This window comes from Stegodyphus dumicola, chromosome X1, assembly GCF_044657685.1.
Source record: "Stegodyphus dumicola isolate Sdum_Otavi_A_Nest chromosome X1, ASM4465768v1".
Classification (NCBI taxonomy): domain Eukaryota; kingdom Metazoa; phylum Arthropoda; class Arachnida; order Araneae; family Eresidae; genus Stegodyphus; species Stegodyphus dumicola.
The window spans coordinates 193,497,493-193,522,361 of record NC_140780.1 but is presented as its reverse complement, the minus strand read 5'-3'; the positions used below and the strand labels follow the sequence as shown (position 1 = coordinate 193,522,361).

General features: G+C 31.8%; 2 protein-coding genes across 10 annotated transcripts in view; one reads left to right on the top strand and one right to left on the bottom strand.

The window, feature by feature from the left end:
- The window catches only part of LOC146993381 (LYR motif-containing protein 2), an 86,054-nt gene extending 80,921 nt beyond the window's left edge, over positions 1–5,133 (top strand). For 2 of the 4 annotated variants that reach the window (XR_015038536.1, XR_015038534.1), the window contains 2 exons: positions 1,967–2,000; positions 4,364–5,133. The gene's annotated coding sequence lies outside the window, so the exon portion shown is untranslated. The remainder of the gene's footprint in view (positions 1–1,966; positions 2,001–4,363) is intronic. The other 2 variants (XR_015038537.1, XR_015038535.1) reach the window with 1 other exon arrangement.
- The window catches only part of LOC118192392 (uncharacterized), a 307,764-nt gene that overhangs the window by 5,600 nt on the left and 277,295 nt on the right, over positions 1–24,869 (bottom strand). For 5 of the 6 annotated variants that reach the window (XM_085807708.1, XM_085807706.1, XM_085807711.1 and 2 more), the window contains 3 exons: positions 22,319–22,480; positions 13,397–13,596; positions 5,128–5,336 (listed from right to left, as the gene is read on the bottom strand). In XM_085807708.1, the coding sequence (XP_085663834.1) occupies positions 5,128–5,336; positions 13,397–13,596; positions 22,319–22,480 (571 nt within the window). Of the gene's footprint in view, positions 1–31; positions 2,457–5,127; positions 5,337–13,396; positions 13,597–22,318; positions 22,481–24,869 lie in introns of those variants that run through there. The other variant, XM_085807709.1, reaches the window with a different exon arrangement.

Here is a 24,869-nt window from a genome sequence, read left to right as displayed (position 1 = left end):
TTTACAGAAGTTTGAAAAGATTAAAATACATAGTATACAGAATAAAAATATTATATTCAGGAAAAATATTAATCAACAAATTGATCATTATGCATTTAGTAAATTTAGTGCAATAATTTTTTCATTGGATCTTATCTGTGCCAAAATCATTCAGTATATTGATAACTGAATTGATTGTAAATGGTTTGCATTCAATGGTACACTCATACAATACATAATTAGAAAACTGGCACATTGAAAATAAATTGTTTGCACAACATGAACGAGTGCAGTTATCTTTCTCTTTCTTCAACAAATCCGAGTTCCCAGTGGTTTGGACTACTTTTTAAATACCAATTTTCTTTCCTTTTCTGCTTGACCGATCATTTAGGAACCAACAAAACAACATTTTCAAATATTAGAAAACTTTAATATAATACTGCATCACAAAATATCATTACAGTAAAACAAAATAGAAAATGGAAATATGGTTTTTACAAACTGAAAACATGTTTAAACATTACTAAGATTGCAGATTTCAGGAATCCGAATGAATGACTTGATGAAGCTCATCTTCCATTTATTGCTGTTTCATGCAGGGTTGCTGTATTTTTTAGGACTGATGCCCAGGTCTATTCATGTTAAAAAAAAAAAAAAGTCTACTGCAGCATAAATTTGCATCAATTTCTATAGCTTCTCTAATTTTCAGGCTGCCTTTTGTGGCAGAATTTATTAATGATTTTAGCTTAGTCACATTTAGTTACTGAGTATCGATATTTTAAGGATTATTTTATCACAGATGTGCCATTTTCATTGATGTATTCCTTAACAAAATTTACAAATTGACATGTTATTGGATACTGAACTAATATACTGAATTTCAGTATTTGTATACTGTGGAAGGGGGATGTGTGTGTATGTGTATATATATTACAAGGATGAAATGAAAAATTATCATATGGGATTATCATTTGAGTTGCCAGGTGCCTCTAATACTTAATATAAGAGATCACACTATATGTACATCACTCAGAATTAGAACATATGTAATGGAAGGTGATTATTTGAATATTCGAGAGTGCTAAAATGCTATCTGCCTATAAGGACAATGCTTTGTGGAATACTTTCTCAAAGAAATTGGCTCATATTCACTAATGTAATGGATGAAACTGATACAAGATAACTATGATAAAAAAATTCCTTTGTTACCCTATCAAATGCATACTATATGACACTGTGCAAGCCTTAAATTTTTACCAACAGGAAAGAAATATATATGCCCTGACCTACCTATGAGTTAATTAAATATGGATGCTAAAATACTCCAAAAAATTTTTATACATTAAAACACTGATTTAAGTTAATGATTGCTTGCATTATACTTAATTTCTTTTAATTAAAAGTAAATTATTATCGCTCTTTTGTACTTCTTTTGTCTTGTTAATTAAAAACAAAGATAATTTATCATTTATTCTTAATTTTTACATTAAGAAAAAATACATACTATTTACTTGGTATTACTTTAAGGTATGGAAATTACACCTTTTTTTTTTTTTTTTTTTTTTTCTTTCCTGCAGAATAACTTTACATGCCCCCCCCCCAATAAAATACCTATAGAAATTCTGTGGTGTCATTTTTTAGGCAGTCTTCACATTCAGATGAAGGAATCATCAAATTAATTGGATATTGAGGATATATTCATGGATCATTTGGCAGAGCTATTGTTACACTATTTGATGTCGCATTACAGCTAAAATTAAGATAATGAAATGAAAAAATATACGGCTTATGAATAATGAAATTTAAACAACCTACAGCATAACAATTAACTGAGCAGCCACAAATCAAAGCACACCTCTTCAGGAAACTAATAAGTAGCTTTAGAAATTTTTCCAACTTGATGATACAATTCTACTATATAATCACTTTTTTTTTTTTAATCATGCTAGGTTTTGTTGATGAATCTTATTTTTTTTCCCCCACATAGAATTTCAGAAAGCTTAAGGAATGGTGTTTAGCAGGTTAGTGAAACCTTTTTAGCTTCTGTATAAATGAATTAATCACCAATTTTCAGTCATAAGTAGTAGTTTTATCATTCTAACATTTTAGATTAAAAAATTTGTACATTAGAATCTCTAGTTTACATGCCATTAACACTTCTTATAGTACACTCAAATAACAGAAAAACAGTCACAACACAGCTACAAACTTATGTTATGTTTGTTCTCAAGTGAATCCATTTATTAACTTCATAAAGTATAAAATTATTTCCATTATAAGCAACAGCTTGAACATCATATTTTTCATTTTATCAAAGTTTTGTACCCTAGTCTGAAATAAGTCTTCCATGACCTTATCCATTCAGTTTTACACCTTGTAGGTCTGCTTTTCAAAGATGGGAGTAAATAACAGTGTATTCTTCAATAGACTGGAGAAAATGGTGTCCTTATAATTCACTTTTAGCCATCTGGTTGAAGCTGAAAAACATTAGCAGTCAGTCTCCCATGTGTTCTAACTCTCAGTAGCTGAAATTTTCATTATTTTTGTCATATGCAATGCAAATACAGGCATATTTCGCTCAGAAAAACTTCCCTGAAAGCAAGTGTCTTTAAAAGTGTGCCATTTAAATAATATAACATAATCCAATGTTGTTAATTCTAATCCTAAGTGATACCGAACCCAAATTTGGAAAATGAAGTTTCTATGCTAAAGTTCTCGCACATTTCTTTCCCTCCCACTGGATATTTTTCTAACCTATTAAGTTTTTGCATGCAAGTATAAAATAAGTTACACTGATAGCTGTCTTGTTATCTTTCCTGCAATGTGCTCTTCTCACAGATATGAGTGATTTTGTTTCAACTAACCACAGCACATACTGTTTGTTCTCTTTTCCATGAATACCAATTTGAAGCAAGGAAGCAGCTACACCACCTAGTGATCTGCACCACCTGTTACAAACACTGCTTTCTCCCCTTTAGTTTTTCTTTTATACAGTTTCTTTATATGCTTTTTCTTTTATATATACCTTGCATCTAAACTGCTTGTTGCATTAGTGTAATAATAACATTCTCTGGCACACTGTATATATGACCAATAGGACAGCAGTTGTCCATTAATTTCATCCAACGAATGAAATTCTGCACCTACATTTGTCTGTTGAATTCAACTAATGCAGAAAACTTAGTACAGATTTGTGTGCATCCAGAAAATTAGCCACCGAGGAATCTAAAAGATAACCCGAGTCACTGAAAATGAAAACAAAAATCATATGGACTGAGTGTTCTGACAAATCACACTATTAAAATGCCTACATCCTCTGATACAGAAGCATTCCATTTTCGTGTATTACAGAACAGACATAATGAATAATGTTAGGCAAATAAAAGTTCTCACTGGCTAATGGAAAATAGAATGAAATGACCCAAAATAGGACTACATTGGGGGCAAAGATTTTGAATGAATTACTTGTACCACAATCATTTAAGTTCGGAACAACAAGACTTGCCCATGTACTACTCCAAATAGCAGGCAGGGGTCATCGAGCTAGGCTCAATGCACGAGCGGAGAGTCAAAGGACTAGTCAACAGCCTATTCGGAGAGCCGAAGTCACCTGCCATCCAAGACAGTATAAACTGTCCCTTTCAGCATCAGGAACCAGATTGACGCTTTTATCTCCCGGTGCCGAGACTGCCAAGGTACAGATCCAAGCCAGTATAATACATGACTGCCCAGGAATGGGGGAGAAAGAAATACATATTAACTTTTTTCCAATATTATGTGATGGAATTACACTCATTTTGCAAACCTTTCTGAAATTTGAATTATATGGCATCCCATAAAAAGAACTACAAGTCCAGAATTGTTTTGCTATATACATTTCTAGTATATAAATTAGGATTATACATAATAAAAAAACCACCTAACTCTCGAGATCTATATAGCTTCTATGATTATATCTCACAATAGCATCTAGAATTAAATGTTTATGTCAACATACATTAAACTTTCCTACTCAGGACATTTCAAGGACAAATACCAAAGAAAACGTACTGCATTTCGAACATTCAGAGATCACATATCGTTTGAGAATGAAAGTATGAATAATCAGTTAGAATACCTGAAACAGCCTGTATTTTAGTGGCATTTGACACCTAAGCATGACATAAGCCATCTGCTATGTTTAATAAAATAATACAAATAAAGGAAATCACATATACCATGTAGTTAGTTTGCATAACTACAAAAGCATATACTATTATTGCAGAAAGTCTCTGGAATATATTATACTTTCCCTACCCATGACATTCTTTAATGCATAGTATTTTTATAAATTTATTTATGTACAATGATTTTAAACAATACAATTATATTTCTGTACTTTCAGGATGAAAGCAAAAAATGAATTTACAGCTGAGTTGATATTCATCATTTGGGTACCAAATAAATATTCCCAAAGGTCTGATTTTATTTTGTACTGCATGCTTCAATCCACTGCTATGAAAATTTAAAATGGAGATTTTATTTAAAAAAATTATACATTTCCACATAGCATATGCAAAAATACTAAGACATTCTTTTAAGCTGCAATAATTGATTACATATTGGCCAAAAAATGCAAGGAAAAAATATGCAAATTGATCAATAGTTTTATATTTTTCAAACCAGAGAGTTTTTTCCCAATGCCATCTTGTCTCACCTCCAGTTGTGTGTTTTAAACACATATAATAACCATTCCATAAGACGCTCCTTTTAGTAGGTAAAATACAGTAAGGGAAATGGTCCCAGTTTTGGGCTGAAAGTAGTCCTTAGTCTTTCTTTTCAGCATACCAGTACTTACATGTTTAAATTTACAAAACACTGATTCAAATCTCTGGATGAGTTAGACATGCCTTCCTGCATTCTGGCACAAGAGATGCATAACAAGTCTATCTAGTCAGATGTACCCAATGGGTTAATCACATTTCAATAATATTTACTATGATTACTATTAATTAACGAATGTCAAATGTACTTTAAGCAGCTAGCACTTAACAAATTAAGACTAGATACTAAAGACATTACAATATACTGTTTTACAATATATTTTTAGCATTTTACTTTCTTTTTCCTCAGCAATAACAAATATGTTGTAAACAGAGAAAGTAATACCTGTTCCAAGACACAATCTCACACCACCAAGAAAATCATTGCTTGTAATTTTATCATAATCCCAAATTGTTAGTTCCAAGCAGCGTTCTCGTAAATCATCAAGAGATACTTCATCATATATGAATGTGTGATTCCATTTTGGATTGCAAGATTTTTTGAAAACTGGAGTTTTTTGTTTACCAGCCTTACTTTTGTCAGGCAACAAGTAGCTAAAATATAGAAAAAAAATTCTATTAAAACATACATATTTTCAAAACAGTTAACACTTTTCAACTCATTCATACAAATATATATAAGGGCAATGTGAAATTTTCTTATTGTAAGACTATCTAAATTATTATTTACTTATCACAAATTAATATACTCACACACATTACAAGCACAAAGTACGAAATTTGGATGGCCAACAACATTCGGAATGTTTTAATATACAGACAAACATTTTTTTCCCTTGCAAAGTCTAGGAATAAAGAATGTAATACTCAAGAAAATGCATGTGTGTTGCACAAGCACCTTTTCTCTCAGCTAATTGACATTCCTGCATCTTGCTTTCAAACACCTGCTGACAAAGGAAACTGCACTTGATGCCAATGATGATACACTGTCTGATGTTGTACTGGCTTTGGCTACAACCAAACTTTTGCCCCTTGAGTAATTGTGGCTGAGTTAGCATATTTCTGATTTAAATAATAAGCCCCAAGGCATATATGTTTGATGTGGGATGTGACTCGTAGTGATTTCCTTTTACTGGCATAGTAGCAGCAGAGGAAGAACATTTCCAAAGAACTCAAGTTCGGTTGACATAACAAATTGCACTTTTCCTTACCTTTCTTGCTTGACCCAGATTATTATTTTTCACAGCCTATTATTATTACAGCTTTCTTGCCAAAATTAAGTTTGAATTTGTCAAAAAGTTTCTAATTCTAGAACTACAGAAGAATGGATAAAAGCATATCCATCTCAAAACTTATGTAACAATGACAGCCACGGAATTAAACAAGATATGACAGCAAGGAAAAAAAAAATTGTTTGAAGATTCTGACACCCCACTCATAATGGAAAGCAGAAAAATCATTCATTATATTAAAAATGGCAATCATGACAAAGTGCTGAAAATGGGTGAGACCACATCACAATGAGGGCATGCCATTGGCAGGCCCAATACTAATGGCTTAAGTTTACATATTTTATGGGGATACAGACTTAAAAAACTTGAGTGTGCATATTAAATAGTTTGGTTAAGGAAATTAAAAATCATCACAACAGTGAAAGATTTCAGCAACAATGTTTCAGCTGATACAGAACTTGGTCAATTTGAGGATGAATTCCTCAGGTTCATTAATTGAAAAATGTTATTTCTAAAAGATATCTATAATGCTGATGAAACTGCTCTTTTGAGGCAATATGCATCCTAAAATACCTAAGCAGCCTCTGCAGAAAAGGGCCTAACTACTGTCAAAAATTGAAAGCAGGACTAAGATTTTGAGATGTAGAAATACTACAGGAGTGCGCCAGGGCAAACTTTTCATAATCAGAAAAATTACACAATGTTGGTCATTTGAAGGAGCAAAGATTTTCCCTGGCATCTATTATTCAAATAAAGGAGCAAGTATGACTCAAATATAAATTAATGATTGGCTTGAAAACTCATTTCACACCTGAGGCTCCACAACATTTCAAATCAGTTATTTTACCAGATAATAAGAAAAATGTCCTCCTTATAGATAACTCATATTTCATTTAAAGTTTAACAAATGATCATGTCTTCATCTTATTGTTTCCTTTAAATTTACATCCATCATTCAGCCAGTGGATTTCAAGAGTGCTGTGCATGCTAAATACAAACATAACATAAAGTAGCGCTATGGCGTATAACACTTACATGGGAGGTGTTGATATGATGGACAAACAAACACGATTTGGGCATTCCCTGCTCCGTGCACTTGCACACTACAGGTCCACTCCCCCTTTGGGCACTTTGTGGAGGTTCAACCTCCACTATTACCCTTCCAGGGGAGCAGCACACCACCTGGATAGGACACCAGGCAGCACTGGTCATAAATTGCTCCTGCCAGTCCCATGGGAGACCCCCATCGCAGAGGGCGTACAGATCCTCGGTACAGATCCTAGCCAGTAGTTTCAGAGAATTCTCTACGTCGATCCACGGGGGGGGGGGGAATATGATGGACAGACTATTCTCATATTGCCAGATATCCATACGAACCCAAAAAAATGGACAATGTGTGTCTTTGCCCTTTTTTTGAATATGGCAACTTGCAATGCCTGGATTATGTATATTCGTCATTGTAAACAATGTGAAATTCCTCCAAAAAAATAGACTTCAAGCTTGTAACAGCTGAGAGCTTAATAAAAGTAGAAGTTTCTGAAGAAACGATACAGGGAAGACCTCAACATATCAAAAGTCAACAAATTGTTCCTTTGCCCGTGAAGGATGTACGGTATGACCAAATTGGCCACTTTCCTGAAGATGTAAAAAGAGGAAATCAAATGAAATGTCGCCTCCCAGGATGACCAAGTAAATCAAAGGATGTCCAGGAGTAAGATGTATTAGATGTGATATGTAGCTTACAAAACAGGAATTGATTCTTTGAATTTCATGTCAAAGAACAGTTCAAAAAAACTATATACATTGATGTAACTCTTTACATCATTATAATGACATTATATGCATGTAGTTCGAAGATACCCATTTGGGTACCACTTAATTAACATAAATAAAATTTTCAAAATGTACTTTTTGTGTTTTTTTCTTTTTAATAGTTCCATTTTAAGTACACATGCAAAAAATCAGATAAAAATATCGAGGAATTACTTCTCAGGTCTCAAGAGGTTAATGAGTTTTTCTTTTCACCCTGCATATAGCTAGACAGATACCAATAAGACTAAAAGACACTAAACATCAGTAAGTATGACATGTGGCAATGTAAGATTAATCTTAACTAAAATTGTAGAATTCAACCAAGTAAACATAAGTACAATATATACCTCTAAGCAGCAGAGATAAAAAAAAAAAAAAAAAAAAAAAAAAAAAAAAAAAAAAAGCAACCCTACGCAAATAAAAGAAAATCATAGAATAGATAAGAATACAGATAATTGCAAGATTAAGATCAGACCTTTAAGTAAGAAGACTAGAGGCAAATGGCAAGCTAAAATTTTACTTAGCTACTCTCCTGTTCAACTTACTTACACATTGTTGCATACATACTCTCCACTGCTAGAAACAATGTATATTTTCATGTGTCAGCTCCTTCATTAGTTTCACCAAATTCTTTATCTCATCCATATTTTGAAAGCAGGTTATGATCAATACATATTTATCTTAGTAAACAGGTAAAAATCACACATTATCATATCTATTGGTCAATGATGAGAGTGCTCCAGAAGTTGGATCTTATTTTCAAGAAAATGCTTATCAAAAGAGCAGTGCAAGTTGGAGCACTATCTTTCATGGAAAAATAAATCGATTATTCTTCCACAACTTGCACCTCCGCTTCCTTACTCATTCTCTAAATGGTTTAGAACATAATAAATACTGTATGATACAACTGTATCTATTCAACCATGAAAATTATTATTGCTGCATTCGTTTTCAATTTGCTTATTCATTCCTTTTTATGACAGGTGACAGAGTCTCCATTCACTGATTGAATCTTAGTTTCAAAGGATACTGGAAAGTCAACATCTTGTTACATGTGATAATCTCTTCCAGCCAGTCAGTTTCCATGACAAAGTTGTTCGATGATATCAGTGCAAATGTACTCTCAATTTTTTTAAAAATACTTAAGTGGCTGGAACCATTTTATTGCAGACGGAGAAAACTCAATTGACTATAACAAATTTACTGCAGCTTCATTAGCAATATGCATCTTACAGGTTATCTAAATAATTAATTGAAAATTAAAGCAAAAAATTTCATTAATTTAAATAACCTTCAGATTTTGAAATCGCAGTGTGATATGGACTTTGTTGCTTTAGAGAATCTCTCATCGCTCAGTAAATTCTCTGTGACACTTGTGCACGTGTAATCATATTTATCATCCCAAACCTCATCCAGCAACAGTCTCATTAACCTACTCAGACTTTTCAGTTTCACATGTAATTTGAGACATTATTTTAGTAAAATAGTGTTAGCTAAACACCTGCCCTTTTAGCTGCTGCTCATAGTATGACCATAAGTAGCAGCAGCAATTGGCTTTCAGACTCTCTCTTGGTAGCTTTAAAGAATTCATCATGCTTGCATTATTTATAGCTATATGATAAATACACTTACCAAGGTGCAGGTGCACTATACATATACCCAGTGCAATTTCTCTAAAACATATGATTTTAGACTTTTGTGAAGAGGACTGTTTTTGAGAATATTACTTCATCATTTTGTTTTTCTACGTGTTGGTCATTTTCAGTTGGTTGTCATGAAAAGTTTCACTATACATATATGCACAAAAAAAAGACAACAAAATAATGCATATGTGACATAGTGTACTTTATAGCACCATAATATATTGAAATATTCAGCCTTGTCAACAAAATATAGTACTCCACTTCTCAAGGTCCAAATCACTATTATTTTTAAACACAACTATATGTCATTCCTTTAGATTGCAAAATGTGAATGAAACCACTGATGACTCTTTTGTTTGCTCTTTTTTACCACATATGGCTAACAGCATTCTTTTTATAGATGATAAATAAGCAACAAGAATATATTAAATCAAATAAACTATACACACTTTAAAAAAAAAAAAAAGACTTTTGGAAAATTTCATAGTTTCATACAATCCAAGCAACAGTGATTCATGTAGTTAAAACAATTCAGTAATGGTGTTGGTGTATTTAATTATGGCAAAGCACACGAGGGCTATCTGCCTAGGGGGAGGGATGCCTTTCGTGGAGGACTTTCTAAGGGAAACTGGCTCGTATACACTTGACACATGGGGAAAACCACGAAAACGCCCATGCAGCCAGCCCGTTCGCGGGATTCGAACCTCGGACCGAACTACCAGTGTTTAGCAACTTTACCGCTTGGCCGCTGGTGGGCTCAATTCAGTAATGATTCATTATTCTATTTTAAATTACTCATACAATACCATTAGCTGAATAATTATTCAAGTACATTAAGGAAAGCAAAGAAATATCAATTTTATGTATTTTATTTATTCATCTATCAATAAAAAATAACTTCAAATCAAATTCATTTCTATTACTTGCAGCTGCAACATCAAAACATTTATTTTGCAAAGCAATTTCCTTGGCTACAGCTTTATATTTATGTTTATTATCAGTCAGCATATTCTTGGACAAGTAGTTATGATCTTAGCATATATTATCCAAATAATTAGTTAATTCTATTATCAATTTGGAGACTGGAGAAAAATTTTATAGATAAAAGCAAACACACCAATCACAACGTCACTAAAAATGAAGCAAAAAAGTATTTTACATGGGTAACATAGTTCAACTCTTACAACTTAAATCTGTTTACAAACTCCATTTCAAGAACTACACAGAAACAGGTTTAAAATTTTTTGTCAACTTTAATTTCTTCACGTTTGGGTAAGTTACTTAATATGAAAAAGTACTTAATAGCTGTCTGCCTTAGAAGGAATGCATTTACATAAGTTTTAATATAGACGGCTGCCTTCTATTTATATTACATATACAAGATGTCTTTCAAGACTGCACATAGTTTTTGAGAAATAGGTATAAAACATTTAATGTTATATCTAGTAGTATGAAAATATGCTTTATTGTAAACATGAATATCATACATGCATATAACACTACACTTGCACAAGATGCTAAAAGTTTGCCTTAATATACTGATCACACATATTAAGGCAAGTTCACACATGCTGAAGAATTGCTCACTAACCAGCATCCAGGTTACAATGCCCACAAAAGTGAATGTAGCAAAAGATGAAAAGTTTAACTCTTTCAATTTGGTTCAGTTTCGTTGATTACGACAAAGAACTCTAAAGCTACCTGTTTAAGGAAAGGGGTGCCTTCTTGGAGGATACTGTAAGAAGAACTGGCTCATATACACATTACACATGGGGAAAACCATGAAAATGTTTATGGAGCCAGCCCATTCGCCTAAATCGAGCCCAGAGTGAACTACTGGTGTTCAGTGATTTTATTATTTGGCCACTGACAAGCCTTTAATTCCTTCAGATAGCCTTCCATAAAATTCCTTCAGGTATCAGAAAGAAATCCAAAGGTCCAGGTCCAAGATCATGATGACCATTCATATTGGGCTGAATAACCAATCCAAAGACCAGAGTATTCTTTATACAAGTAATCACGTACAAGAGAGATGGAATGTTACAGAAATTTTGAAACCAGAGGACACAAAACCTCTGGTTTCAGCCATCAGTGACCAAGATTATGTAATTGATGAAATCAGTTAGTACTCTGTAGAACTATACACATACTTAAGCTAAACATAAACTGATTTTCAGAATACTCTACAATTTGCTGTCACTAAAGTAGGCAACCCAGAAATTTACGAAAATTATCGTTATCATTTATTATCTGCCAACCCATGGATGGTTATGTGCACACTGCAGTAGCACGCAATTGGGCTTTTAAAATTTGATTATCATATTTGTGACTGCTGCTTATAAAATGTTCTTAGGTGATTATGATAATTGCTCTTTTCCAAATTTGTGCAAATGCAATCCCCTGATATTTCTTCAAGTTGAAACATGTCAATGTGTACACAGAAGTTCTCAATTGTTCTTAGGCAGTTATGATAATAGCTTTTCCTGAATTTGTGTCAGCGGCTGAGTGATATGAGGTTTTCCCTGCATGTAACATGTATACGAGCAAGTTCCCCTTACAAAGTCCTCCCTGAAGGCATCCCTTCCCTTAGGAAGATAGCCCCCAAGTGCTTTGCCATAATCAAGTAAACCAAAAAACAAACCAAAACCAAATATGTGTCACAGTTCGATTTAACTGTTAAAATTTGAAAAAGGTTGAAGTATACACAGGAAAGCAGGAGAAACAAGGTAATGGTAATTTAAAATGTTTCTTGCATTTTTAATTTAGTTAATTTCTTTCTGTTTTAGGTAATTTTCAGTGAGTCATTATGAATGTTCCCCTTACAAAGTCCTCCCTGAAGGCATCCCTTCCCTTAGGAAGATAGCCCCCAAGTGCTTTGCCATAATCAAGTAAACCAAAAAACAAACCAAAACCAAATATGTGTCACAGTTCGATTTAACTGTTAAAATTTGAAAAAGGTTGAAGTATACACAGGAAAGCAGGAGAAACAAGGTAATGGTAATTTAAAATGTTTCTTGCATTTTTAATTTAGTTAATTTCTTTCTGTTTTAGGTAATTTTCAGTGAGTCATTATGAATGTTTCTTGACTTTTGATTTTCATTAATTTTTTGCTGTTTTATGTAATTTTAGTACACTGCTAGTTTATAAAATGGCTACTGTTTTTCACATTTATGGTTGGTGAAAAATTACTTGCCAAGCATTCTCAACTTTATGGAAGGTTTAAGTGGATAATCCAAGAGTAGTGATGTTTCTTTTTCAAAATTTTTCTCAAAAACTCTGGATCACAGAGGTATGGTTCTTTAGTTATTATTTTTTTTTATGTATGCTAAGTGATAAATCCTGCCCTGCAGAGTTCATATGGTCTTAATGAGATACCCTGTATATGTAGAAAGCCATAAAAATTTTAACTAGCCAGCCAGTTCAGTTGCCAAAAGCTGAAGCATGAACAACTTTTAGAACAAGAAAACTTTCTTATCTATTTAGTTGTTGGTAAACCAAACATAACAGGTTTGGCATAAATGAAAATTTGTTCTTTAGTATAAACACGTGGATATTTTTGGAGCAAAGGGGGACGGTACACAGATTAATGGCTAAAAAATTAATATATTTAAGTTAAAAAGCACATGCCACTTAAAGCAACTAACACTTATCCCATCCCCCCTGCTGTTACTTCAATGCAATTAACATTATTATACTAGTTCTTGATACATGTAAAATAAAGGTGATTTAAAAGGTCTTTCATAATCCTAGTAGCTAATCACACTACATAGTGACATTATCTTACACATTGACTGCTTTAAGTAATTTAAAAATCCATTGCATAACATAATAAATGTACAAAATGGAACAGCAAACAAAAGTCAAAATTTCAAACATATATAAAGTGAAATCACATGCTTGTATCCATTCTGAACACAAACTAATGAAAAATTCCAAAACTATAAAGTAGGTAACTAGAAAAACACACCTCTTACAAAATGGATCAGATGTCCCATTAGAACGAGTTGCCATTAAGTTTCTTGCTTCTCTTACAAGAACTTCTAATGCACCTTTTGCTGGAACCCCAGGTTTTTTAGAGAATTTTCGACTAGTTACATCTGGAGGAACATACTTTAAGGCCAATATTAAGTCCCCTTTATAGCTGACAGGCGTATCTAAAGTTTCCACCTATTTAAACAAACACATCATTTGAAGCAAACAAACGAAACAAAAACTGAAAATTGAGAAAATATATATACATCAAAATATAATCGAAAATACAGCATTAATGCATTGTCAGATTATTAACATGTGACATCTAACACATGTAAGCATGTTTATTTTTATAACAGAAGATAAATCAAAGTACAGTCTTTTCTTATAAATTCCTTATTTTATTTATATCTCAATTTTTACAGATAATACAGTAAAAGTTCCACTATTCAGGGAGTTCAGGAAATGCAGAATAAAGGTTGAATGTAAAAAAAAAAAAAAAAAAAAAGTCAAATGATTTTGAAAAATTTCCTCTCTAAAATTATAGAAACAATTATATTTATTGTATTTATTACCAACTTCAATATCAAAAGCTTACTTTTAAAGTAATACATGATTTTGAGAATAGAAACATATTTCAGACATAAAAATTGACAAAGGACACAGGCATAAAAATGAAATATCAGATCTGATTATAAAATCCTACCGAATATTAAATTTTCAGAGATGCCATCTGTCATTCTGGCAGAGCTTCATTTGAACAGATATAGCATATAAAACATTAAATTGCTTATCACAATATTTCATGCTACCTTTTTTTATCCATTTTCAAAGTTGCAAACTGTGGCTTTTTTTTTTAATGCTGTACCCCGTAACTTTGAAAATACTCCACTTTCCGCTATTCTATTAATCATTTTTTAAAAATGCAAGACAAAATAAAATTTATATCCTCCCTTACTAAAATTAAACGGTCTTATTGAGAATTAATCTGGTTTATGTTAAACCACAATGAACTTTTTTGTTTGTCTGTGGTATCATGCTTACCCATTAATGGTGCTAAATCACACTGTTTAGCAATCAGGTATATATGTTTACAGTATTATGAGATATAATGGTGTTACAAATCTCTCATTTACAAAATTTTTCTAAAATTCTAAAATATTCCAGCTACTTGAGCATTCCAGTTAGTTTAATACCAGATAGTTAGCTTTTTACTGTATACTAGCACATTAAGCACATGTGAAAATATAATGGCAAATAACAAAGTATTATTTTTATTAAATTTACTATTTGTTACAGTAAAAGTTTTCATTATTTCTAATAAATCAGTGTAAAATAGTAACTTTTCTATAAAGATTCATACTTATTTTCCCTCGCAAAATGAGGTTTATTTTTCTCGCTCAGTGATAGTGTCATTTAAGAATGTAGAGAGGAAAAAAAATGCCATCTATTGCCACAGCAACTGAGAGATATTGCACATATTTAGGACGACAGAACTGCTTAAACTCCCAACCGCCTAAGGGTTGAGATCTGTGACAGAATGCTGTAAATATATAGGCAACATGAAAATGTCAATTCTAGGATAACATGGTTGGATCTGATGAAATGAATGGAAGCATTCACACTTGATCAGTGTGATACTAGTTTCTGTTCACACCTTTTTAAGTATCAGTTGAAAAGCATACAAGTTGAAGAAAACAGCTTATTTTCTAAGCTTATTATGGTGAGACACAGTGCAACTTAAGGCAAGAAAGTCGAATCATCTCAATAAAAATTCTAAACACATTAGAAAGTTATTACCCCAGAAATTTAAACTGATCCCAGAAAGCAATCTGACAGCAGTTGAAAAGATTTAAATCTTTGAAATAAAAATTATATTTGGAAAAATAGCTCTTGGGGTCATACATGTAAATAACTGAAGAGTTAATGAGCAAAGTCAGGAATTAAAAAATAATTTTTTTAGCTCAAATTTCCTTAACGTCAGCCTTAAAATTATTTAAACTCTTTGAAAATTACAAGAATGCTGAAACAGTGACTTCAAAATCTTTCAATTATCTGTTATAGTAACAAAAATTCTACTCTATAGTTTCTGAACAAATTCTACTGTAACATGAGAAAATGACTTGAGCTTATGGTGAATCCAGGCTATTCTGAAACTGATAGAAGAATGGAATAGTATGGCAAGAAGATTGTTATGGTTATTTCTAATAGCAAAATATCTTTTATGATAGGATGAAGAAAAAAGTTTTAAAAGCTTTGTCAAGGACTGTACTAGGAAATCATCGGTCAATGACAACTGATTTAAAATAATTTAAACGATGAAAAAGAAAGGATTTTGAAAAACAAACTTTGTGAGTCCAATATACCTAAAAATAAACAAGCTTAGTAGGGGGACATAATATTGCATGGGAGGCAAGCAGAGAAATCTTTACAGTAAATTGCAATACTGAAATTATAAATTAAAATGTCAAGGAAACGAAATTCAGTTTTAAAGGAGAACTGGATGGCTGGATCAATTGAATTCATAAAAGATAAAAATCTTTGCTTAAACTTCTGTGTTACTATCAAAATGCATAAAAGTATCATCAACATAGAAAATCCAGAGCCAAACAAAACATTTTGTATTAAATTGACCTCAAAATAGTTCTTGTAAATGTCAGCAAATAGCGGACAGAGAAGATTATCCACTTCTAATCTTTCAGTTCGGTGGCATTAATTTTGGAAAATGAAGGCAATCAGACTAAGAGAAATCTCAGAGAAATTATGTATCATTTTTCAGTATACGTGAACTGGAATTCTTTAAGTCTGGTTTAAATATATTTTAATGCTCCCCTTAATTAGAATGTTAACAAACAGTGATTTAACATCAAAAGAAACCATAACTGAGCACAGTAAAGAAAAATCCATACATTTATCAAAAATTTTAAAAGTATTTTTATTATCATTTATATGTTAGAACGCAATTGGGAAAGTCTACAAACTTAATATTTGGTTAAAGTGGATGATGCTGTTTCTGAGTTAGAGCTATAGGGAGAAAAATAATTCCAGTTTTGTGAGACCATAACATCTAGCACAGTAAGCAATAAGTAAAATACGCAATTTTTTAAACTGAATTGGGAGAGAAGATATAATGGCAATTTAAATTCTCAAGAAGCCAGAAGCTTAAAGATCTTTTGGGATACAGCTGTATGGACCTTCACTTATCAGTTTCATGACTTCATCAATGTATGTGTTCAAGGACACAAAACTAATTTGAATACCCTTATCAGATCTGGAAATGACAATATTTGGATTAGAATGAAGTCCTTTTCCTCTTGGCAAAGAATAGGGACAAATGATTTATTATTAAAATTAATGTTAGGAGTAATTAAATGGCAAAGCAAACTGTATCTTTCGGCATTCCTGAAATTAAACACTTTTTTGATTGGAAGAATGTTTTGGGAAGCTGAAAGAGCCTTATCAGATCTGAAAATGACAATATTTAGATTAGAAAGAATTCCATCCAAGTCCATTTTTTTCCTCTTGGCAAAGATTAGAAACAAATGATTTATTATTAGTAATAAATGATTTATTAAAGTAATGTCAGGAGTGATTAAATGGAAAACTGCAACTTTCAGCATTCCTGAAATTTTGCTGAAAAAGCTTTTTTGATTGGAAGAATGCTTTGGGAAGCTGAAAGGTTTACAAATCTCTTAAAAAAGGAAGTTATAGCATATCTGAGGATAGGATGAATATAAAAATATGGGATTAGTACAAAGTATTAGAAGTCTGAGATTAGTATTAAAAAGTTAATACTATTTTACTTCCCTAAAATTTTTCTAAGACTCACTCTGTTTTCCAGAATAATTATTTTCACCAATTTGAAGGACAATTACGAGAATAAATATCCTCAGTCCAAAAATTTCCTGACCGAGGAGATTATAACAGCTAATCCTTTAATTCAGTGATAGCAATTGTTTTGATGTGTTATCATTTTGAGATTTGAGAACAAATGATATGAAAACATTTTTGGGGGGTGCAAGATCTGGATTCGTTATGTTGATATTCTTTTCGACAATAATAAAAACAACTGTTCCTTGAAGTTGCTTTTAATTTGATATTTTCACTTTAAATTGGCTCGCTGGATTCATCAATTGAATTCAGCCATTCCAGTTCACTTCTGCATCTAAATCAGATAATTCTTGCCCTTCCTTGACATTGTAATTAGCTGCAACACATTGGGTATCAGCACTACTGTTTACTGCCAACATCTCGTTATTCATTTACCTCTCCAAAATCATGCCATTCCACTACACAGATAAACAAACAAAAAATCATTTTTTCTTCACCTTCAACATATAATATACTCTTAAAGTTTTCTCTGAATTTCTCTCAAAAATTCAATTATTTAAAATCAGGTATCACTGACAGAGAATTTTCTCAAATGGTAATTGATAAAACCTTTTCCTCTTGCCATCATTCAAGATGCATAATTACTAAAAATAACAATAACAACCTTGATGTCATAACTTTTCATTTTTTTAGCAATTACAAAACTGCTCAAATTCTCTAAAAGTCCAGTTTTCAGGTTATTTACTTAAATATCAGTAAAATTATTCTTTCAATTTTTAAGGACTAGCATATCTTGTCAGTGTGAGCAACATACACAGCCAAACTAAAAGAGCATTAAAATTTCATGTGAAGGAATACAAATCCTATGTTCAAAAAAGTAGAAATAAACCAAAGTACAACAGATAATCACAGTTGGTCTATTAACCAATATTTTCAGTTTAGTTCTATAGAAATTATTTCTTCAATCAGTAAATTAGATCACCTTGAGGTCTTTCCATGTTAAAAAATTGTTCTTCTTTAGTACATGACATCAATTTGGATCCATTTCTCAATGCCTTCAATATTCTAATAACAGCTTCGGGAAACACTTTCATGAAACATTATTATTTTCCTTGTTAGATGGAACTTTGTTTATTTTTGCATTGATTCACCCATTTATTTCCATATAAATATTTCTACATCTTTTCACCAATGCTTTCTTTTTTCCTCCTTGAAGGGGAAAAAAAAAAAAAAAAAGACTCATGTGTGATAACTTTTGTCTAGTTATTTGAACATGGCAAAACACACCTGTCTTTAAGGGAAGGGATGCCTTTGCAAAGAATTTTCTATGGAAAAGAAGCTTGTATTCATGGTACATGTGGGAACAACTACAAAAACCAACAATGCACAGCTTGTTCACATGGGTTTGAATCCAAGTCAAAAACTATTACTAGTATTCAGCGGTCTTAACGGTTGGGCTCATTGTGGGGTCTTATTCCTATAAAACTGATAAGAGTTTTATTCAAAATCTATACCAAACTAAGTTTGCATTTTTGTCTAATTTTAAATTTTACACTACCGTGTTCTCCTTTAGTTAGATGTCACTAAGTATTAAAAGTACATGAAGTGAGAGAAGTATTGGCAATCTATTACTGAAAGTAATCTATATTATAAAATATTTCTCCAGATAACGAATTATTGGAGATTCGGTAAAACCTTGAACAGCCAAAAAGCTTGGAAAATGCCAAATTTCAGATATGTGAAAATTTCAGCCTACTTATGTCTTACAGACACACACACACATACACACACACACACACACACACACAAAAAAAAAAAGAAAGAAAGAAAGAAAGCAAGAAATTTACACTAATAATAATTAGCATTATCAGACAACATAGTCAAATTCAGAACTTTAAATTGTACATAAAGTTTTTGTGGGAGTTTGCTGGCTTTTGCAATGTTGCACATTCGAGATATTTGTGCTCTGTTGGCAAAAATTTCATCTAAAAACTTTTTTTGTAGGCAGAAGTGACCGGTGTATATTTATTCTATTATAAATAAAAAATACAATTACATTGCATAATCAAGCAATGCACAAAATTCACAACAGTTTAATGCCATAAACAAGGTTATCTTTGAGGCTGCATGCTGCCTTTTCCGAGGCTGCAGATTTCAGATATTTGTGATCTAGTGACAAAAATTTAATCTGAGAATTCATTCTTTTTTTTACGACAGTTGAACATTTTTTGTATTATAATTCAAAACGCCATGACTATAGCACTATCAGGCAACAGTATTATCTCAGAGGTGCAGGAATATCTGGCACATATAATAAACTCATAATATGGGATATAAGAAGTTACGGGGGGGGGGGGGAGAAAAAGACTGATTTAGATAGTAAAATGAAAGTTATCCAGCAGTATGAAGGTGGAAAGAAAGTGAAAATGGCAGCACACGATTTATGTTACCATATTCTATAATATCAACGATGCCTAAAGACAGAAGAATTTGGGAAGTTGTTAAGGGTTCTCCGCACATAAAATCTATAATTATAGCTAATCAGCAACAGGAAACCCAATGGAGTAATCTATGCATATAATGACTATGTATGCAAAATTAAACACGTGTTTTACTCAGTACAAAGTATCCAAACATCCAATATTTGGAATGATCTAATATCCAGAACTCTGAACCACCAGTAAATTTTATTTTTTCCCTTTCTGAGAATATTTTCCCCTTACAGTGTCTAGGAATGCAATATATGCAATACTTAAGGTAAAACAGGTGTACCTTAAAAGCAATTTTTCTCTGAAATAACTGAGATACTTGTCACTGTTAAATACATGCTGGCTAAGCAGCCCCTCCATGGCCAATTCACAACCACATCTTTTGGCTTTTCAGTGATTTTGTATGGGGGAACTTAAAATTTTTTTCTGCCTAACCTAAACAATAACTAAAGCTCCAAAATATATTTATTTAAAATGGGAATGTTGATGATACTGGTTTTCTGTTGGCAAAGCAAGGGGGGAGAAAGAATTAGATTCGAAAGGATTGATGTTAGGTTTTAACAATGCAAATTACACTTTTTCTTATTTCTGCAAGTTGATTTTTTTGCTATTATTATTACAGCTGTGTTATCAAAATTAAAGTTTGTGTTTTCATTATATTAATAATAGTTTATAAGAGCTGCTGCAAGATGTGCAAATGATAAGAATGTTTTGATGACAGTCAAGCAGAAAGTCACATTGCTTCAACAAAATGGATAAAGTCCATATTCGTCCGAAACTATGCTAAGAGTGTAGCACTGAAAAGTCAAAAGTATATAACAAAAGGAAAAACAGAAAAAGGAACTAAACTGTGTTGCACTGTTTCACGATGTCTGTTATAGCCCCATTTTTAAGAATTCTACAGTCTTTTCTTGTTTAAAGCATGTGCATATGTGTAACCCGAAACTCTGACACTTCCTGTTGTTCTGTAGAAAGCTTGTCCTATTTTTTTTTTTTTAATCCTAGACAAAAGCAAAAAAGAGCAACTAACATACAACTTCTTTACAAAATCTAACCTGGCTTATTGAAGATCAGGGTTACATAAAACCAAAGCAAAGTTCTTATTAGAGCCTTTAATAAGAGGGAACTGATGCATTCTTTAAAGCTATTAAGTTCCAATTTTTAAGCTAAAGCTACGCAACTCCTCCTTACCTCCACTGGTTCATGATATTGGACAACCTCTGCTAAAATGCTTTCTATTGACCTCACAACTCACTTACGTTAACAGAACTTAGATAAACTGTTATATAATATTAATTTAGAATAATTTTTTTTTTTAGGAACATAGCTTGAATTTTTACAAAAACTAAATCTGTATCTTCTTGTACTTTCAAAAAGAGGTTAAAACACCAAACTACTGCTATACCTGCTTTTATATCTAAGCCCTTCCTACTACCTGACTTGCACTGCAATGTGCACAGCATGTTTTGAATATTTAACAAAATTCAATGTTGCATATGTCACTTGTAAAAGATGTAAAATATTAGTATAACTGAGCCATTTATAAGTTTATAAAAAAATGATGGCAAGTACAGGCACTTCCAATACAAGAGACCTCAGTTCTTATGAAAGTATTGCAATATCACACTTATCAATTATTGCACCATTTGGCAATATAGTTGGAAATGGTCAAAAACAAAATATAATTAATGGAAACTTTTAATTAATGGAACTTTTTAAGAAGTGATAGTGAGTGAAAATTGTATAACAGAGGTTCTCCTTTGCAACAACAATGCCTGAAGCATAATGAATTAATGAGTTGTGTAATCTGGAGTATGGTTTTAAATCCAGAAATCATTGCTACTAAAAGTGAAAGAAGGATTTCATAAATGTGGCAGTTTCAGGGCTTGAACAAAGGAACTTTGTAAATGAACAAGAAATTATGTATAATGCAGAAAATAATTATAATGCAGAAATCATTAGCACAAAAAAGAAACAGCTCAAACAACTTGTACAGAAAGAAATATTTAATAAAACAAATAAATATTGAGCTATTTTTGTAAATTTTGGATTCCATGGTCACAAAATGCTTCATTACATCATAAACAACTATTCCATATTTTCAATTTTATTATTTTGACATATCACCTTAGATTTGAACTGATGATCTAAAATACAGAAAAGATCCAAAATCTGGAACTGCTGAAGTCCCAACAGTTCTTCATCTCTGACTTTGTACTGTATAAATATGCTGAAACAAGTTTATTCACTTCCAAATCAAATAAAATTATTTGACATAATACAGTAAATTATAAATAAAATCTTCAAATAAAAATAATATTTGTCTTTAAATTATACAGAAATTCTTAAATATACAAACACCTATTACCAAGAACAAACAGAAATTAATGGTCACTCAAATTGGTAAATAATTTTAGGGAAGTTTTTAATAATTTCAATAACAGTAAAGGCTATACTATGACCACAGAGTTGGAGAGAATGTAAAATTAAATCCACTAATGTTCATTTTCATATCTTAAATTAAATCTACTTAAATCCATTTTTATATCTTAAATACTACAATCATTTATACATAATAGAAGACAAAGCTTCAATACCCTTTCTTGCAGTGGATACCACTTCAAATCGCTATTTTCAAACATCTCACTACCTAAAGGTAACATTACTTCACCAAGGAAATCATTACGTCCAAATCTATCACTGTGCCATACTGACAACCAAAGTGTTCTTATCTCCAACTCGCTGACAGTTACATTGAACTAAAAATAGGGAAGAGAGGAGATTCTGTCAACTAAGTTAGCATCATACAGAATCATTTTAATATATAAAAAAACATTAATAAAATTAACACATTTCATATTATTTGTACAACATTTAACAATTTCAAAAGTAAAAATATAATTGCCAAACATTAAATTTATAACATTTATTATGTTTGATTGTTACTGCAACAGCAATACATTTAGAAACTATCTAAACAGAGTCAAATTATTTAATCTAGCAGCATCTACAAAACAACTGCGAAATTATGCAACAAAATTAACTATTCTCCTTTTGCAGAGAACAAAAAAAAAAAAAAAAAAAAAAAAAAAGAACGGATGTCTGCTAGAAAATGAAGAGCTAAGTCCAGACACATTTTTTTAACCTTTAACTGCTGTCATTCTGTAATTTCTACCCCTAAAAATGGAGAATGGTCCCTGTCCTTCCTCCTACCTTCCAAAACCAGTCCAAAAAGGTCACATATCCAATTTCATACTTCTAGCTTTATTATGGTTTCAGTTACCATGTGTTTTACTTTCTAAGTTGTCTGAGACACCACTCACAGAAGATGCATACCAGTTTTAGTGGACGATTAGACGTTATTTATCAGATGCTTGTTTTTCGTAAAAATGACAAATATGGCTTCAAATTTTACATAGTATGTACTGTACATCTGACTCACAAAGAAATTGAATACTTGCCAATAATTTTTCTGATGTAGAATACTCTGATTCTGAAGAATCACATAGTATTCATAGCAAAAGAGAATCTGAGCTTTCTGCAGATGAATATGATAATGTTCCCAATGACTGTGAACAAAATAATTTTTATGGAAAAAATCATTACAAATGGTGCAAAAAAGAACCAAATCAGGGAATAAAAGCATAACATAATTATTCAGCTCTCTGGTCTGAAACATCCTGCCAAAAAAAAAAAAAAAAAAGAGGCTCTAAAGTACAGCCTGAAGATACTTAGAATTTAGTTTTTGATGAAGAAGTAATCAACTTATTCGTGAAATGGACTAATGTAAAAATCAACGAGTGCAGAATGAAATATCCTAATCCAAACAGGTATGAACTGATGAATACTAATGCATTAGAAATCAAAGCCTTCCTTGGACTTTTAATTTATTCTGCTGTATTCAAATAAAATCAGCAAGAGGTTGACTGTTTATTTGCTGCTAACGGTACAGGATAGGATATATTTTGATGTGTTACTTCCAAAGTGAGATTTTTATTTTTATTGAACTGCTTGTGGTTTGATGACTCTAAAACAAGAAACGAGCATATGGAAACCAACAAAGCAGCTCCAATATCAGAAATATTTATGCAATCATAAAAAATTTCCAATCCATGTATTCTATTGGAGAATTAGCATATGCTGAAGAGATGCTAGTGAAATTCAGACGATGTAGCAAATATAAAATGTACATGCCCAATAAACAGCAAAATATGGATTAAAAATTATTTGCCTTTGTGATGCAAGAAAGAATTATCTTTATAATATATACATTTACTGTGGAAAAGATTCTGATAAAGATGGGCTTACAGAAGAAGGATAAAAATGTAGTAACCCGGACAACCGGTGCTCCAACTGACTGAACTTTTGAAAAGCACAAATAGAAATGTTATGGCAGACAACTGGTTTTCCTAAATGAAATTAGTGATTACCTAAAAGGTCTTACATTTATAGGTACATTGAAAAAGAATAAAAAGGAGATCCAAAAATAATTTCAAGTGAATAAGACAAGAGAAATATCTAGTTCCCTGAACGGATTTACAAACTAAATTATGCTTGTTTCTTATGTTCCCAAGAAAAGAAATTTGTAATTTTGATTTCATAGACGCACAATAAATGTGAAAACAATGGTAACAGTGGCAAACCAGAAATTATAGAGTTATACAATTTGATAAAAGGAGGTGCTGATGAATCTGACAAGAAGTGCTATATTATGTCAAGCGATCAATGAACTCAACATTGGCCTATGGAGATATTTCTTAGAATACTGGATATGTGTGCTTGTGAATTCATTCACACTGTTTCAGTCATATCCTGATGCTACAAAAACGAAAAGAAAAAAAACATGTATGCTTTTATTAGCAAGTCAACTTATTAAACTGTATCTAGAAGTTAAGATAACTTCCATTTTTTTTTTGCCAAGGGAACTTAAGATAACAGTTAGAAGAATCCTTGGACAGAATGAAATTAAGGAAATGGATTTATCAAATCAAGAAGAAAAATTAGAAAAAAAGAAAAACATGTAGTCTGTGCCCACATTGTTATAAGAGAAAAACAGCATACAAATGCTTGCAATGCAAGGAACCAGTGTGTCTTCAGTGCTCTCAAAAAATGTTTTGAATGAATGTTATCTTATGATTCATCTTTGTA